We start from the raw sequence: 19,305 nt of genomic DNA, 5'->3' as shown, positions 1-19,305 counted from the left end.
CCCCTCCTTTTCTCTCCCTTTATCTCCCTCTCCCCTCTCTCCTTTTCTCTTTGCTTGTAACTATTTTCCCTTTTCTCCCCGTTTGCCTTCTGCCTTTTTCCTCTGCTTTTCCCTCTCCACACTTCCTTTCTTGCTTGTTTGTTTTGTTTTCCTACTTTCTGCCTGTCTCTCCCCATCCTGCCTTTGCCTCTTTCCTGGGCAGTGCGTGCAGGGGAGCCTGGGGCAGGCTGTTGCCCTCGGGGAGGCGGGGTGGGGTGTGGTCATTGGGTGTGAAATCTGATAGCGAGCACAGAATTCGGGGGACGTCTGATGCTCGAGGTGTTGCAGTCCTGGGATTTGGCTTTCCCCCCAACCCCCCCCCAAACTCACTGAAACTACCTTTTTTTCTTTCTTCCCCCCTTTTTTTTTTCCTCTTCCTTCAGAATTGAGAAACTGTTTGGAAGGTTGTAAATAGTTTTCTGTGGCCCAGGTTGGGTGAGAGGACTGTGAAAGAAACCTGACAGGAGTTTCAGTTATGCTCTGGCACTTTGCCTCCTTTCAGTGTTGCTCTGAAAAGTAGACTTCTTTGTGGGAAAGAGGAGGAGTGGCAGCAGGAGGGAATTGCCGTTTTGGAGTCCGCTATTTTAAATTTCATTTTTAATGGAATATGAGGTGGGTGACCACAGAGCTGGCAAGAATGACAGTCAGAAATGGTAGTGAGACAAGAGGGGACAAATACAGCTTTCCTGTCTATTTCAACTTGAAAATCCTTGTGAAAAGTAATACAGTATTTATAGCTCCAGTTGGAGTTCAGTTACAGTGGTATATTGCTTTTGAAAGTATGTGTATACAAAAGAAAATACTACTTATATTTTCTCTCTTCACTGATTTCCTACTCTGCCTATAATAAATGTTAGTTATCAGCATAATGTCTTTCCTATGAAATCTGAATTGTCTGGGATAATACTTAATTCCTGAAGCCAGAAGAGCCAAAAGTTGCTTAATAAACCCGAATACCTTTGCCAAGTCTGACTTTTTTTCTAACATAAACTAAATGCAAAGGTGAACATACAAGCTGAAGGTTTACAGTTTATTTGCTGAGAATATGGTGTTCACTGAACAAAATCCTGCTCTTCAAATTTGTTGCCATTGTTACCACATCGAAAAGCCCACTGCTAATTTTATGAAGATATTTAATTTTGTTTTTTAATAATCTCCTCTCTGTTTTCTTTTGGCTTTCAACATAATTCAAAAGTTCTCCACTTACTTTGGTTTAAAAGCTCCTGAAACTTGCTCTTGAGAACACCTAACTTTATCAACCTAAAATTCTGTTTAAGGAATGGTGAAAAAAGGTAGTTCCACAGAAATGTAGCATGCCCAACAGTACAAGTAACTTGTACTATTAGGTTTACTTCACAGCTCCAAGGACACCACTTCTTGCACTGTGAAACATTATTATACACAGGTTAATTGTGGTGCTATTAGAGGAACTTAATAAAACAAACAGAAACCTCATCTGTGATAGGTTATCCCAGAAAGCTCACTGATGATCCTTTATCGCACTGAGGAACGCTAAGTGTAGGCATGGATTTAAGATGCTGGCTTCTACATAGGGCTAAAGAATATTTTATATGTTGGGCTTGAAGAGGGATCCAAGTACTCAAAAATTTGACAGCCTCTTCCTTCTGCCATGAGATTTAGTTGTGTTTTTATTGATTACTTTTCCTGCCAGTGTGTACCATTCTGAAATACAGCAGTGTCTGAAGGCAGGGATCAGCAACATTTTGTAGGTGGGTGTGAGGAGTGCAGGGACTGCTCTTGTTTCTGGTGAAATTATAGTTCCTACTTTAGAGTAATGTGAAAAAAATAGTTAAGCATTTTACTTTGAAGTAGCCAAATTATCTTGATGAACACTGGGCAGTTTTATTGGGCGTTAAATTGGCTGACATTACTTTAAAGATTTTGTCATCTTTTTGTTTTGGGATTTCTGTGTAATTTCAGTGTTAGTTACCTGGAGGTAACACATATCTTTTTGTCCATGCGAAGAGTTACAGAATTCTTGAGGTAGGAATTGGTCACTGAATGACTTTGCCATAGCATCTTTACTCTCCTTAGTTGAAATTTCTTACCGTTTGCTCTGTCTGTGGGGCTTCTAAGGACAGACAGGAATGCAAATAGTAATCAGGCTTTGAAATGTTCTGCATAAGATTTACTTGATACAGTAGTACAAGAGTGTACTAGAAAGGCTAGTAACTTTTTTCAATTTACAGTTTACACAGAGTATGTGTTCATGGGGTTTTACTCATTTTTTTAAAAACAAATATTTTAGTGTGTCAGATTCCTGATATTTGAACATAAGCTCTCCAAAAATAACCCAAAGGTTTGAATTTATTTTCATCCTTTATTTTTGTCTCTGAAAAAACAGCTATCTACTTTTATCTACTCTCATTGTTTAACTTCCACATAGTGGTGAACATAGCAGTACTAGTCATTTGTAGAGTTTTGTTTAAAAGGGACTAGAAATGTGTGGGGTTTTTTTCTATAAAAAGGGACTATATTTTTCTCTTTTATTATTTTCTTAGGCAGCTCTGAAAGAAAAGCCCTACTCCTGCAGAGTGCTGTCAATTGCAGACAACTGTACCCACATGAAACCCTGCTGCTGTCTCTGCATGATTTCAAAGTTAAGAGTCCCATAAAGTCTAATGGTAAAACAACTACTCAGCTTATGGCCAGTTCTCATTTTCACTAAGACTGAAAACTATCTAATGGAACAAACATGAGTTCTTTCATCCAGTTACAGGCATATCTACTTTCAAGATTGTGCTGCTTGATATCGTGGTGAGGCTGAGTAAATGTGACTTTGCTCTGTGTCTGGCAGATCTCTGCCGATAGCACTGTGTCTGTTGAGTCAGTCTTTGTGCTTAGGCATGTTTGTGTTCATGCAAGTTGCTTACAGGTTTAAAAATTACTTCCCCATCAGAATGAATGTTTTGCATAACTGAATGGGAATGGAAGCAGGCTGATTGTAATAACTGTGGGATGTGTGGCTTGGAAGCATCCCAGATATGGCTTGGTAAAATTCAAGGGCTTTCCAGCTAATCCACCCTCAGTGGAGGGCCTTATTCTGTAGTTTTGAGGAAAAGGTTTGTATCTCAGGTGGAATTTCAGATTGGGGAAAGAGAACAGCAAAGATGTGGTCAACACCACTTACTGTTCTCAGGGGTAGTTGAAGTTTCCTTATATCTTCCCTTCCTCCAGAGTGAGAAGAGAGAGAAATAAGTCATTTCTGACTCTCACTCCCCACTCATCAAAATGATTTCTTGTCTCCTGGCCCATCCCAACTACCACTTCAGAGGTGGATATACTCACTACTGCATTTTCCACTTGGCTTTTCTTCAGTACATTTCTATAAAAATAAGTGTCTCATGTTGTCATGCATGGATGTAGGATGTTCAACTGCCAGGAAGTTTTCAAGTAATGTTGTAAAGCTTTGATTAAAAGCTAATGTGTCTGTGGATATAAAGTAGAGGCCTATGCTTAATGTTCATGTTGTGGATCCTCTCCACAGTGCCTTTATGCCAAAAGTCACCAAAGCAACTACAGCACAGCAAACATCACCGTCTGCTTTCTTTGGTATTTGTTAGAGGAAGCAGAATAAGAAGAAAAATGAAGGGAACTTTAGTTCAACAGCCCACCAGGCTGAGAGAGTCATGACACCAGGATGTTGCAGGTAAGCCCACAAGACCTATCAGATCTTCCCTGCTCTTGTTAGAACTGGTTTTGGCCTTCTGCCAGCTTCTGTGATGCTTCCTAACTCTAAGGTCTTTCCTGCCTTTTTGCCAACTTTTGACAAAATGTACAGGCTGCTGAAGTACCCCAGAGTACTTTCTTACCGCGTACCTGCTACCTTCTGAATTTCTGGTGCTAATACTGGCCCAAGATGTGTTTTAGAGGCTGCAGTACTTCTGCTGAATCAGTGTTTGAAGTGTTGCATCAACTGTTTTTTCACTGATATGAGAGAAGAATGAAGTGCCAAAATCAAAAGACCACTGCTTTTTCTCTTTTATTCCTATGCCACCAGCCCCTAATGATTTTCATCTTATCATGACACGGATCTGTGCACCATTTCACTGCAAGCCCTAACTGCTTTTTTAGAGGAAAAAATATACTTTGACTGAAAATGTATTGGCAATTGATTCAATAAAAAAAAAATATTTAGTTTACTATTTCACTCTGCTCTCTAAATTGCTTCAGGCAGGACAGAGGAGGACGATGTGTTTTAGGTGAGCTGGCACGAGGGAGGCCCTGGAGTGCCAGGAATCCAGTTTTCCAAATACTTGTGCCATAACTCAGGAAAAGTGAATAGCCCAGAGAGTGGTGCCACTCTAGCGTAACACTGGTTGCTGTTGCTTTTCACCTCATTTAGGAGAATGTCTGTCACTCACTCCCAGCTCTATCAGTCCAAGCGAGAGCCTACAGCCCAGAGCCTGTGTTTGCAGGACTGTGGCATGGTGAGGGGAGGTTTCCATGGCACCGCAGGGCTGGTGGCTTCCCGTGTCAGGTCTGTCAGGGCCTGGTTAGGAGTGGAGCACAGCGTCCCTGACATCAGGCACCTCCCTGGCTGAGGCTGGGCTGGATCACCTTGTCACTGTCCATGGCCAGACTTTGGGGGTTGGAGACTGGCCCTGCAGTGGCATCACTGGCGTGCAGTGGGGTCACAGGGAGTGCAGACGGGGCTGGTTGGAGCTGTCAAGGGCTCTTGTGGAGAGCTGATGTTGGAGACCTCCCCAGAGCCCAGCTGGTTGGATCTGTTGCTGTACCCCTCGTGGCCTGATGTGTGGTTTGCAGAGATGGGAGTGGGGTTGTTCCTTCCACCAGCAGCACATCATGATGTCAGACCAGTTGCACTGTGAAACTGCAGCTGAAGAGATCTGCTGTGCTGGTGGCCAAATGCTGGTGTCCACGATGCTGGATTGAGGCTCACATCCTTCGTTAGGGCTGGTGTTGCAGTGCTCTGCTGGCTCTGTGCCCTCAAAAGCATCCTTGTTCTTAGGACTGGCAGCTCCAGTCCAGCCTGTCGGCCTAAAACCTTTAGTGACCTTTAGTCTCCCTCCAAGTTGCGGTATGATCTTGTAAAAGTTTTTTGTTTGGTTGGTGTTTTTTTTTTTTTTTTTTGAAACCTAGGTTTCTTGTGGGATTTTGTATTTGCTTTTAAGGATAGGTGAAGCCAAAGTTATCTAAAATCATGTGCTGAGCTGGACTCAGAGGGTGCTGCTCCCTTCTGTCTGTGGCTCCTTTATCATAAATATTCATGTAGTCTACTGCTCACTCATTTCAGTCAGTTCCATGGGGCAGCTAAGTAATTTAGCATGTAGGGTTAGCACAGATTTATATAGTGACCAGATAAAGACATTGTTACCAAAATAGGCTGTTTTACAGTAGCACCTTTACAGTTGTATAAAAGTTAAATCTGGTTTTAAACCTGGTCTGGTTTTAAGCAAGATCTCTCCCAAACTGCCAGGTGCATAATACTTTTTCACAAAACAAACTTAAGATGCAAATGAGCCAAGTGATAAGCTCTCTGACACAGAAGAGGTGTCAAAAGGAGATGTAAATTAGGTATAGTAATCCTTCTTTCCATAAGGTCTGTTTAAATGGCAAACATGAGTTTCTATAGAAATCAAGTTGAAATTTTCTTGGATTTGTTTAATCATACTGTACAGTTTGTATACAGCAGTGAAGAATAATTTTGGCAGGAAAGAGGGAAGTGGGCAGCTAACTCAGCCTTGGTACTGACTCCCCCAGCTAGCATCAACTGCTGTAAGTTTCCCCCTTTAACGAGTACTGCATCAGAAGTACAGACTGACTTGAGTAGGAGGCAGTAAAAAAAGGAAGTGGGTCAGGTAACTTCTGCAGCTGAACTTCAGTTGAGAGTAAGACGACGGTTGCCAAATAAAGCTGTTTCTTTGTGGCTGCAGAAACCTCTCTTGGCTCTCCCACAGTGCCAAGTGCTGCCTCTGATGGTATTCTCGAGTGTGGACACTAGAACTACACATAGCTAAAGAAAAAGATGTTAAAAGCTTTACTGAATGCAGTCTGAAGCTATATTGATGAGTATTCTACGCTTGTTAAGAACATTAGGTGTATTATTAGATGAAAGGTACCAAATCTTACCCTGTAAAGGTCAGCTTTTGTGAATGGGATATGATCAAGTTTTAGGACTTAGAAATTGCACGTGGAAATAAATAGTAACTTACTGTCAAAATTCGTCACAGGAGTCAGTGTGTCAGTGAAAAAAAATTTGACTTGTGGGGGAAAAATCTCCACATAAAGATAAGAGCCATGTTAATGTGTAAATATTTGCAGGTCTCTCATTTTGCTAAAATAAAAATGCAGGGTCTTATTATTCTGAGCTCATAACAATAGAGGAATTGGACCCAGCTGGGTATACAAGGCCTTTCTGAAAGAGCTTCTTTATCCTGCTTTCAACTAAGTTTTATTCTGAAACTGGAGCAGAAAAGGCTTCTTGGAAAGCTTCATTCTTTGAAAATTTTAGAAGGTGAAGACTGCAATGGTCACTTTCAATTAAGACTCTTTCCCTGCATTGTAAAAACAGTGAGTAATCTTCTTGAGTGTCACTCTTTAACAGTAGTGGTCCTCTAAAAACTAAGAATAGGATAAAATGGTAGTGCTAACAGCTTAAAGAAAGTATTCCAACTTCTGTCACCTAAAGTGTCACAAATATAAGTGTATTTGAAGTACACTTTAAGTTGTAACAAAGTCATAACTTTTGTTAGGCAGAGAACAGTAATAGACACTATCACATGCATAGCTTGTATCCTTCCTTTGTTAATTTAATATGTGATGAATATTATTTTTATTGGATCAGATCTACCAGTCAAAACTAGTAAGGACATCAAGTAAGCAAGTGTATGATGAAGTTATAAAACATGTTAAAACTTGTTCTGACTTATGTCATTGTGTTTGATGTCACATTGCAAACTGAAAGCTGGAATTGTGGAATTTTCCTTTAAATTTTTTTTTTTTAATTCAAAGTGTGAGACCTGATTCTTAAAATGTACTAATGTTTTCAGATGTAATTGCATGCTAGCTCACATGGCTACTTGCCTTAAGGGTTAAAATTTAAATTTTCTTCCATTTTGACTTCACTGTACACCTAAAACAGACTGGAAACAAATGTCTGCCTTCCTTAAAATAAATTAGAAATGCATGATAAAATAATTACAATTGTAAATCTGAAAACAAAGTACACTTCACAGTAGTTAAGATGTTTATATAATGCTGTTGGTCACAAATTCGTGTCTAGTTTATGGTCTCTGCTTGCTGTTGGCTTGAGGTACAAAATGCTTGATTATAGTACTTAAAATACTGCTGATCCTCATGGCCACCCTAAATATTTGTACAGTGATCTGCACCTTTTCCCCATCTTCTACACACGTCAGCTCCCTCAGTTTGCAGTGCTGTGGGCAAGGTGGTGTACCCAATGTGTAGTGCATCCCAGTGGCAGCGTTACTAACAAAAAAACTCTGATGCCAGGCCACAATTTCTTAAATGTACCTATTCTGAGACGTGCAAATAGCAGGTTAAAAGCCACAGTTTATGAATTGAAAGCTAAAATGACACTGGGGTAGCTTAAAGAACAGAGGGCCAAAAAAAAAAAAAGGGAAATTCTTATGCTGAACAGTGGATGCATACATGCTTCTTTTCTTAAAGTTTCTTACCAGTTTTTCTGAGTAGCTGTTATTCTTAGAGCTGTTCAGAAAGTTATTCAGAAGCACTATTTTTTTCTTGAAAGTAGCAAAAATTTAAGGAGCTTTATATCTCTCAAATACTTGATATTTCCTTAACTTAACTAAATTTTGGAAGACATTATTTGAAAACTGTAGAGGCTTTTGCCCATACAGGTTGAAATTCAAACCTATACTAAAGTATTAGGCAGTGAATTTGTGAGGAGAAATGGCACTTGAGTAACAGTGTAAGTTGTTTAAGGATCATGTTCTTGATATTCAGGTAAATATCAATTTACCTGCTTAAGGTACTACTCAGAAAAAAAAAGATACCCAGTTCCGTAATACAGTTTAGACTGCAGTTTTCTCAACAGGCATAGGTGTGGCAGCTGCATAACTATGCAGTGATCCCTTCACAAGCAAAAATGAAGTAGTGCCTGTGAAGTAAAATGAAAATAAAATGGTCATACTAGAAATCTCACTGCTACTCAACCTTGCAGCACATCTCCACATAAAAACAAGTGTTTTTAAACAATGGTAATACAACACAGCTGTGCTCTTATATTTGTGCATTTGCAGTGACTTCACACAAGTTAGCTTGAGATATAGGTGATAAGTATTGTCTTTTACCTTAAAAAGGTATTTCAGCAATTCAGTAACAGTTGTTCTCCCAACTCTGAAAACTGAAGCTCTCTGCTGTGTTAATTCCCACCCCCCTTCTCATCAGCTGTTCCCTGGTAGTATTTCTAAGCTCACACACAAAACATTGAAGACACTGTACCTCACATAAAAATGTTGAAAGGCTTTAGGATCTTCTTTGCCTTTATTGCCTTCCTTTATTATAAGACATAAAGCATGACTGCCATCTAGGAAGTGGTAAGCTTTAATGATAATGTCAATGTCAATTTTAATGATAATGTCAATGTCAGCAATGAAGGGGGTATAAAACATTCTTGTCAAACTCTGAAGCATGAATTAACAAGAAATAATTGCTTCTCAGTAATGTATCTGACTTTTATTTTGTTAGATGCAGCTGAATCACTTCTGTTTTCTTACTGAACTTTGGTTTGTAGTCTTCGTACTGTGGAAATAGGGTTTCACAAAAAACTATCTGCTTCTCCCAGTCTTTTTCTAGAAAAACAAACTAATTTTATTTATTAATTTCTGATTTTCAACAGAATATTTTTGGCTGAACTATTCATATTTTTACTGTCACTAAATAACAATGTGATTATTAATTACTAATTTTTTTAAGAAACCTTTTAGTCTTTGAATGACATCATATTTCATTTTTTTTTTTTAGGATTTTTCCTTCCATTTCCCTGACAAACTCGCCAAATTCCTGAGAAACACAAACTTGTTTCTGAAGTTGTTGATGCTGATACGAGCAGAAGGGAGGACTTTTTTTTTTTTTTTTTTAAGCTCTGTGAAGCTACCCGGTATTTGAAATGCTGAAGAGGAAATTACGGTTTTGCCATAACTTGCGCTTCAGGCTTTTCTTGGGTCTAACTCTTATTTTAGTAATCATTTCAGTTTTGAAAGTTAACCAGAAAGAAGACTTCATAAATCGGAGAGATCTAGAGCTAACAAAAGAAGATCCTATTAGCAATGTTAACTGCACCAAGATTATTGAGGGGGATATAGAAGAAATACAAAAGGTAAAGCTTGAGACATTGTCAGTGTCATTTAAGAAACGCCCCAGGCTAACAACAAATGATTATATTAACATGACGGCAGACTGCGCCTCCTTCACCAAGACCAGGAAATACATTATGGAACCTCTCAGCAATGAAGAAGCAGAATTTCCGATTGCTTACTCAATAGTGGTTTATCACAAAATTGAGATGCTTGATAGACTTCTGAGATCAATCTACGCTCCACAGAATTTTTACTGCATTCATGTAGACAAAAAATCTCCAGGATCTTTTTTCTCCGCTGTGAAGGGAATAGTCTCATGCTTTGATAATGTCTTTATTTCAAGCCAGTTAGAGAGTGTGGTATATGCTTCATGGAGCAGGGTGCAGGCCGACATTAACTGCATGAAAGATCTCTACAGTAGAAGTTCAAACTGGAAATACCTAATAAATCTATGTGGTATGGACTTTCCTATAAAAACCAACCAGGAAATAGTAGAGAAATTAAAAGCCCTTAAAGGTGAAAACAGCTTGGAAACAGAAAAAATGCCTGTTTATAAAGAAGTAAGGTGGAAAAAACACCATGAGATTATTGATGGTAAAATAAAGAACACAGGCACAGACAAACAACTACCACCTCTCAGTACTCCAATTTTTTCTGGTAGTGCTTATTTTGTAGTTAGCAGAAGATTTGTAGAATATGTGTTAGAAAGCAGCAAAATACTTAAGTTCATTGAGTGGGCAAAAGATACTTACAGCCCAGATGAGTACCTGTGGGCAACAATTCAGAGAATCCCTGATGTCCCAGGTGCAGTTTCTTCTAGTGACAAGTACGACGTTTCTGACATGAATGCACTGGCCAGGTTTGTCAAGTGGCAGTACTTCGAAGGCGACGTGTCCAAAGGTGCACCATACCCACCATGCAGCGGAGTTCACATTCGCTCTGTCTGTGTTTTTGGTGTCGGAGACTTGAACTGGATGCTACGAAACCACCACTTATTTGCTAATAAGTTTGACACTGATGTTGACCCTTTTGCAGTGAAATGTTTGGAAGAGTATTTGCGACACAAGGCTTTGTATTTGCAAAAGAAGTGAAATACTCTATGCTCCTGTTACAAAACATAGCTTACAAGTATTAAAAGTATTATACTGCAAAGTACTTTGACATGTAACAGTGATGAAGATGATGCTGATGATGGGTATAATAAACCATGTTGGTGTGGTGCTGCTGATGCCCTCCCTGCCTTGTCCATGGACAAGGGGGAGAACAGACATGTCTCAAGTGAATATGGGGATCCCTTGTGTTGCACACTGAGGCTCAGAGCTTCAGGTGTAATATCAGAACAGCAACTTTTGGAAGGTCAACTATTTGGAATATTTGTTATCTAGAAGGTGTAATTAATAGATTTTCTTTGGCTAAACTGTTTGTTTTAAGACTTGGAAAGTGCATGTTATTCATGGTTATTCCTTATTTTTTTCCCATGAATGCAATGCTAGCTGGAAGACAAAGATGAAGGGTTGGGGGGAAAGGCTGCACAGACTTCGTACTGAGTACTGAAAGATCTCAGGAATATAATATTAGAAATGATCTGAAAACTATGCAAAAGGGGATATGCAAAGCCAGCTGTCATAATTTAACTTCAGTCTGCTTGCTGCAGTCCTGTTACGTGTAAATCTTAGTCCTCTTGAAAATTTTGTCTTTAGCATGGAGTATTAAGGAATTGCATTTAAATTTTTGTAGCCAAATCTTGCTTTTGTACTCTTAAAGGCCTCTGATACTGTGATATAAAGTTTATACACTAGTTTGTAATTACATCTTCTCAGGGAAATTTCAGTTTTGTGCCTGATGAGATTTAGACTTGTAATTTTACTTCATATTGTACCGGGACTCTTGCTTTTGGATCCAAACTGACTTAAGTTTCTCAAAAACTTAAAAGAACTGCAGTAGTGTCTAAATGTCACTGATGGAACTGCTGGTTTCTGCTTTGTGTCAAGCTCAACTTGCATTCCAGATTATTTTAACATTGAGTACAGAAAAATAAAGTTATTTTTCTAAATGATATTGCCTGTTCCCACCATTGAAGAACCTCTAAAGGCACCACCAAAAAATCCTAATGATGAAGACCTAAAATGTTTTTACTGTAGGTTTCCATACAATTGAAGCTGCAGCTGAGGTAAGTCCTACCTTACCTCCATATGGCCATTCATTCACGTGTCTGTGCTTGGTTAGGTTTAGTCGGTTTATTTATTTGCATATTTTGGTGAAAGGGAAAGAAAGAAGTCTGTATAATTTTTGTTCCAGTTAGGTCCCTGCTTAGTTTAGCTGCTGCAGTGTGGCACAGAAGTGTGGGGGTGAAATATTGTGAGGGCTCATATTATTTATATCAATTCAGGTTTGTCATGCATAGTTACTCCCAGGTGTCTCATTTTACTCCTCAGATGACAGTGGAATTAATTTGAGGCACTACCAAATGGCAAAATAGACTAAAATTTTTTTTTTTTTTTGAACTCTTGCTGTAATGGTAGCATGTGTTTCTTACAAAGGTGGTTTATGTGTTTCTTACAAAGGTGGTTTGTCACGATGTTTCTCCTAAGGTGTGCCTCAATACTTAGACATTAACATAATGAACTGCTTGCTGTTCATCATGCAAATAGCTGGGGAGGCAAGCAATTTAATCTGAAGCAGAGTCTATTTTTGCCAACCCCTGCCTTCAAAACCACCTGAAAGCTGTTTAGGGAGACTTCAGAGAGTTTCACATTAACAGGTAATTAAAGCCGGTGAGCTGAGGCAGTTGAGGAAAATTCCCTGTCTTCCCCACCCTTTGGCTTTTCTGCAAGAATGCTCTTGTAGATAGTTAATGCCCTACCACCTTTGCACAAGCTACAAAAAGGTTTAACATTGCTGCATATAGTATTGGGAAGTTCCAAGAAGTCATGCTACATTTTTAGCAGAAAAGAAGCTGTCTGTTGTTAAGAATTTGCACCTAAAGACAAGCTTCTATGAGACCAGAACTGCTAATTCAAGTAGACTGAAAAAAACAATGATCAGTAATAAAGTGTTCTGTGCATAGGACGGACTGCTGACTCGATTGCTTGAAATCTGCTAGACACAGCATCAGCCCGTTTACATACCTTTTTCAGCCTGCTTTGTACTTACACAATAAATGTCTGTCTATATCTCTTATGGTAATGATACTGCTACTATAAATACTGAAGATGCTGCTTGACTACCTGCTTCAATTGTTACTGTGTAGATAGTCAAGAGAGATCCTGTGTACGCTCAGTGTATCTTCTGTACAGAAGGAAAAATAGGAGAATATTGCTGTTTAGTGTACATTTTCCATAAGTTAAGGAGAAATTTCTTTTTCTTCTGGGGAAAGTGAACTACAAAACCCCCTGCCTTCTGAAAACTTAGAAAAGAGACACCCTGATTTGGTAGATTTTAAATGGTCTAGGAAGACATTTTCTAAAGAGAAAATTTCTTGAGCAAGTTTGCAAATCAGGAAGGAAGTGAACACATAGACTTGTGGCAAGATGGATTGAACTTCGAAGCTCAACAGAGCATAGAGCACTAAAAATTAAAACTGATGATGGGTTCAGCTATGGTGCTGCCCAGGGCATTCTAGAGTACCTGCTTTTTCCAATTCCTGCTGCATGTATCCAGCTTACACCAGCCTTCACACAGTGATCCTGTCATCCTTTGGGTGACAGGAAGGAAACTGTTTTGCATTCTGCCTACTGACTAACCCCTTCTCCTTTCTTTTTTCCCTCTGTTTTCCTTTTTCTCTGTTTCTGTGTTTTAAAGCTGGTTCAGTTTCTCAGTCCAGCTCACCACCATTGCTGGGAAGCAATGAGTAGCCACTGAAATTGTTGAAGTACCATGTATGCTATTCAAAATCCCCTGTCATTTAATTTTCCGTACCAGATTTTCCCAGAAGAGCTCAGTGCCTTGAAGACACTGCTCTAGCTCAGTCCCCACTTAACACATAAGCATTTTGAGTGGCATTAATAATAATAACAAAAATTTGCTTGGTTTACTGAAATTACTTGTGGTAATATAATATCCTGTATCACTAAGGGTCACCAGGCAGAAAGCCTTTTGGGATCAAAGGCTAATTTGATCCCAGAACATAGTACCTGTGCTTTCATCTACTTCCTGCCTGAGATTTGGTTTGATAGGGATCATGTGTTTGGCTCTCACTCCTTCCTAGCTAGCACAAGAGAAAATGACAAAAAATTTACAAGATGAACACTGCAGTTATAGCTAAGGTCACTAGTCAGATCACCATTACTTGGTGCATTTTCAAGTGGCCTGACAGTTAAAAAAGGTTATAACATGCAAGAAGAGGCCAATTCCTTCAACATACTTGTACTGTGCTGATAAGAAGGATATAATTACTATTGCTAGCTCTGAATGGCTGTGATAGTCTTTAATAAACATGCTTTGCAATATTTCACTTTTATATTTTATTCTTCAAAATGTTAGTGATGGATTTTTTTAGTCACAGAATATTAAAATATTGTAGTGAGTACCTCTTCAATCAATTAAAATATGGAAAATTGTATTACATAAAATGGCTTCCCAGTTCCAGTTAGCAATGTCATTCATCCTTAGCTTAACACTTAGCTTAACTATGGAAACTTACCTAGATTTTCAAATTCTTTTCTTTCCAATAGATCATTTTAGGGCATTTTCATGCCCTAGACTACACTGTGGTAAATTAACAGCAACCTGATTTTGACAGACAAGGAGTCCTCCAGGTGCCTTAGCAGACATAACAAGCTATACACTGTAGGTTAAGTTCTTTATTCCAAATCAAGCCACTTATCTTTTTCCAGATACTTACTCAGTTGTCAAGAACTGACACTAAGGTTTTTTCCTTATGTGTATCCTGAATATGTATCCTGAGTTTTTCTGTTTTATAACTGTAATGATTCAGTTTCTTACTTTTTGCATACAAATAACAGTTTGGGTTTTTTTATTCTTGTGTTTCCCCCCCTTTATTTTTTCCTTTTTTTTTTTCCTTCCCTTTTTTTTTCTGTTTTTCTTTTCTGGGTAAGCCAGTAACTGACACAGATCCTTTGTATTTGCATGGTCTCCCCTATTTGCCTTGCCTTATGTTTCAGTATCTTGAGACAGGGGAATATGTTGCTCAATGACCTCATTTAAATACTATGGCTCTCAAACTGAGTTTTGCTGTTGGAGTCTTAAACATGGTTGCATTTTTCTAGAATCTGCCAGGTTTTTTTAGATTATCTGTCTTCTATATCTGTAATAGAGCTTGGCAAGAAAACAACACAACCAAGTCTTTGAAGTAAACCAACATCTTTAAAAATATGTTGTTGTACTCAAAAAAACTTAACTTTTCTAAGATTCCTCAAAAAAAACCCCTAAATTGTGCAAAAGATGAAAAAAAATTCTGCTAAGCAGAACATTTCAGAATGGGCCTTAAGCAGATGTTAAAATCCATGTCACATACTGCAAAACAGGATGCTGGAACTTTTTGTGACTGATCTAGCTATACTTTTAAAAAATAATTTCCTTGGATTTAGGAACCTAGGCCTACTGGGATATCTAGTCACATATAATAAATAATAATGGCCAGTCTTGGCGAGCGAAGATCCGGGGAAGGTCTTTACCCCTTGAGCCTGTGCCTTGGATGTTTTAGGTGAGACACAGTGTGCGCGGAACTGAGCCCACCCTTTAATCCTAAGGTTCATCTGCCGGGGCCAAGCGAGCTTGGACGGTGGCAGCGAGGTCCTTAGGACGTAGGTGGGTTGCCTTTAAGGGCTAACGAGCTCCACCTGCCCGGGAGTGGCCCTGACCGGGAATCGAACCCGGGCCTCGGTGGTGACAGCACCGCACCCTTACCACTAGACCACCAGAGGCTCCATAGTCACATATAACTAGTGATTATCTATCCTGTACCATGAAATCATTCTAATCTTGCCTACCTTAATTTTGTTTTTAATTTATTTTTCAGGGACTTTACCCCCTTATTATCTCATTTAAATACGCAGTATTTAAGACAGTTTTTAGCAAAAAATGTCTAGTTACTAAAATCTTCACTACCTTTAATGAAATAGTTTGTCTACATCAAACTCCTTTATTTCTCTTCCTTTCAGCCAACTTGTCTTTGCTACACATGGGAATGGGGAGCAGAAATGGTCATAAGGCTTCAAAGTGTATTTTACCAACTGGTGTGTGATAAGGAAAGTGACAGTTGTGGCTTAGCATGAGTAGTTACAAGTGAGTCTTTAGTTTATTTTGGCACCAGCTGCGTGAATTGCATTAGTGATGTTGGAAATAGGGATTTCCTAGTGTTGATGTGAAATCAGGTTGAAGTGGAAAACATACTGGAAGAGTACACATCACATATCTGTAGGTAATGCTTATAATCCCATTTAACAGCAGACTGTTGTTAATCAAACGTTGCTTTCACCAGGGAGTTAAACCTTAATTACATCTTTGAACCACTCAATTATTAGGATGATTTTGTAATACCTCATATACCACCAGGAATTGAAATGTTCTTGACCTTAACTTTGACTTAGTCCCAGCCACCCTTTATGCCTTTTCAAGTTCTGAAAAAATCAGCAAACCTGTTTTTAACAACATAACAAGCAGTGCTGTTGTAGGTACCTGCATGCCAAGCATGCAGAGCAAGGAGGTGCTCTTATGAATTAACATATGACACACTTGTAAGCCTTGCATCGTGACACATTCTTGTTACTACAGGGGCCCCCAGGAGCAGAGGGGATTTGCTTTTACATTAGAGCAAACCCAGGTGAACCTACACTGGGGCAGTGAGACCAGGAGCATTTATTCTTTCCTGAGTGCCTGTTGCACCACAGCACTGAGCAGCTGTTGCCTGTGAGATATATAAATCTTTAACAGACAGCAATGAAGAAATAAATATCCAGAGTGTACAACTATTTTACATCTTTAAGCACTTATAGTAGAAGGTAAAATACATGCACCACACATACTCTCCCTTCCTCTTTTTCTCTTCTCACTAAATTAAATTTGAATAGCTGCCATGCCAGGAAACTAGGCAAACAAAATATTTAACTGAGATAATGTTTCTGCTCCCTACGGCAACAGACCTCTGAAGAGCTCTTATTTTCAAATGACCAAAACCAGAAGGGCTGAAGAGAAAGTTCATTATGTTTTCACAGTAACTAGTCAAAGCATTTTGCCTTTGCTGCTTTTTAACCTTTTCTGCCTGCTTACATAACTCAGGCACAGAGAAGGAGGTCTATTCCTCAATATCTCTAGTTTCACAGGCTTTCTCCTTCCTTAGAATACATGATTTCTTCCACCCTTGCCTCCTCAGTTCATGGTTTTCTTCCGCCTTTTCTCCTCCTGCCATGAAGAGAGGGCACATCTGAAACAAACACAGACCTTGCCAAACATTACTTCAGGTGGCCAAATTACAAGAAGTGGAGTTTCCATGAAACTACTTTCAGATGGTTTTACAGAACCTACTCATAGCAAGGGTACTTCATTGCTGTTGTCCTGAAGGCTGTCTTCCCCCCATTCCCAGCTTTCCATCCCCAAAGTCCCAGCCATATCTAGAGTGAAAATACAGTGTAAGTCTCTTCTACATAAGCAGAAGAATCCTTTGATGGATTATCTGAAAATCTTTCTAAAATGATGCAATAAATATATTCAGATACACAGGGTGGAGGGGGCTGGGAAGAGGTTTCCTTCAGCAGCTGAAACCTTTCTAGATATTTCCCAGGACCTAGAGAATGGATCAGATCTTGTATGTAAGGGGTGACTTTGTTTCTCAACTTGGTAACTACTTTTTACCTTATTTTTTTAGTAAATCAAGCCCTTTTAAGAATAATTGCTTGCGCATGTCTGCCTTTCATTTGTCAGAGAACAATTTAAAAGATCCATGGTTTTCTTTTAAATGAAAATTCATCAGCTGCCACTGTCAAGGTCAGTTGTCATCAGGATTCTTAAAACAAATACTCTGTGAAAGAGGAGTTGTTCCTAAATGACCCTGATCTATCCCACGTAATCTCAGTATTGTTCAGATCTAGCTAAACCAGTACTGAACTACATACTACTAGGGTTTGGGAGTCACATGGCTTTTACCTATGAATGTATCAAAATCTACTGTCAATATAGAGGCCTTTTGCCCTTCTTGACTTTTGAAGGTTGACTTTTTACTGAAGAGGTACTGAAAGCAGCCTGAAGAACACTCAGAAAGTATTAAATCTGCTAGACTGCAGCTCAGTAGTGTAATCCATGCACTTCAGTTGATTTGCATGAAACTGTAAGAACATGAAACTATTTTTACCAACTATTTTTAAGCATCTTTCTAGCACTAAAAATGTTCACATATAGACATTTTTTAAGTGAGGGAAAATCCTCCACAAGGCTACCTTTCAACATCGTAAGATGAATAGACTGGAACAGACTCAAGAAATTAAAAGTATGTTAAGAGCAGAAAACACTGGAAAGTGACAGTTGTGGTGGAACAGGATGACAATCAAGATATCAAAATACTTCACATAGCTCTGTCCAAGATGCTATATTCACCAATTGCTTTTCAGCCAGTGGAGGTTAAACAGCATATTTGGACCAGCTGTTTGATGGAGCGCAGGGATTTAGTGACTGAGGCTGAGGTACTTGTTGGCTTTCAAGTCACCATTTCCATGGCCCTGAGACCAGCTGGTCTGTACCCGAGGGTGCTAAGGGAACTATCTGACATCCTCAAAAGTCTGCTGTCCTTCAGTTCTGACAGGTCATGGAGGTTGGAGAAGGCCCCAAATGACCAAGGCAAAGCAAATGTACCCATCTTTAAGAAAGCGCAAATGGAACAATCTGAGGGAACTACAGGCTCGTTGCCTCATTTTCAGTCCCTGGGAAAATCATGTGCAAAGCAAGAACTCTTTGGCACGTACGAGCACACAAGGCAGAAGATGGAGATTGGCTAAATGATACCTGATCCGATGGATAATCATCTGTGATAAAATGACTGGCTTTGTGGATGAGAGGACAGCAATAGATGATGTTGGCCTGGATGTATATGAGCAAGGCTTCAACAGACGCTGTGAGGAAAGACAGAAAGCTGGACTGGAGGAGGGCAGCTTAGAGGTGTCTGCTCCATCTACAGGGAGGTTGCCAGGGGCCAGGCATTTTTGTCAGTGGTGGCCACAAGTAGAAAGAGGAGATTTTCTAGCTAGAGAAAGCCGGCTTGGGGGATTTCCATAGCAGGGTAACTATGTACTGGGACAAGCTGCCTGGAGAGGCTGTGCCATTTCTGCCCTTTGTGGAATTCACAACCTGGCTACATAAAGCCCTGAGCAACTGTGTCTGACCCCACAACTCAGCCTGCCTTGGGCAGGGGTTTGGACTGGAGACTGCTGCTCTCCAGACCAGTCCATATAGCTGTTTTCCTATATTCTTCCAGCAGTTATACAGTTACAAAACCAAAGGAATGAGAGCTGAAGAAAAATATTTCCAGAGTCAGATAACCCATTTCTTATAAACCAAATATTTTAAATATGTAATGCCCGAGCTTTGCTGTAACTCATTTTTCCATGTTGCACACATACACTTTGACACCCCCTTTAAATATCAGTCCCCACAAAGTCCTAACATATTGCTCGTTTTTCACCTGTTCTGTTACTTTTAATTTATCCCTTTCCCAAGAACACTGCCATATCTCTTGGAGATGAACTTTTGTCAAATGTCTGCTTACATGACTGGCAGTTTCACTCTAAGGTGGGCATGCTGCTTGCTACATATAATGTAAAGGTATCTGCCCATTACTGGCAGTTGCATTTCAGAGAATCACTTAGCCCATATGAAGCTGGGGATAATGATTATTTGAAAAAAAGCTGGAAAATAATGAAGACACTTAGGACTTTCTGGTGCTGTTGTGACCACTGTTTGGATCTGCCTACATGCTCCAATGAAGCCACAG

At 39.4% G+C, this 19,305-nt stretch overlaps 1 protein-coding gene across 3 annotated transcripts; it reads left to right on the top strand.

Annotated features, from left to right (window-relative positions):
* Positions 1-531: 531 nt before the first annotated feature.
* Positions 532-11,591, top strand: GCNT1 (glucosaminyl (N-acetyl) transferase 1). Of its 3 annotated transcripts, none has more exons than XM_050329766.1 (3): positions 532-2,684; positions 3,548-3,709; positions 9,031-11,591. In XM_050329766.1, the coding sequence occupies exon 3, from the start codon at positions 9,176-9,178 to the stop codon at positions 10,454-10,456; it is 1,281 nt and encodes a 426-aa protein (XP_050185723.1). In that variant the 5' UTR covers positions 532-2,684; positions 3,548-3,709; positions 9,031-9,175; the 3' UTR covers positions 10,457-11,591. The 3 variants fall into 3 exon arrangements, with proteins under 3 accessions (XP_050185723.1, XP_050185724.1, XP_050185725.1); XM_050329767.1 differs by having other exon boundaries at positions 532-2,817; XM_050329768.1 differs by having other exon boundaries at positions 532-3,709; positions 8,994-11,591.
* Positions 11,592-19,305: the final 7,714 nt, after the last annotated feature.

This window comes from Myiozetetes cayanensis, unplaced genomic scaffold (assembly GCF_022539395.1).
Source record: "Myiozetetes cayanensis isolate MyiCay16 unplaced genomic scaffold, myiCay2020 scf4, whole genome shotgun sequence".
Lineage (NCBI taxonomy): Eukaryota > Metazoa > Chordata > Aves > Passeriformes > Tyrannidae > Myiozetetes > Myiozetetes cayanensis.
The sequence above is the reverse complement of the archived record's forward strand: the minus strand, read 5'-3'. Positions and strand labels throughout refer to the sequence as shown.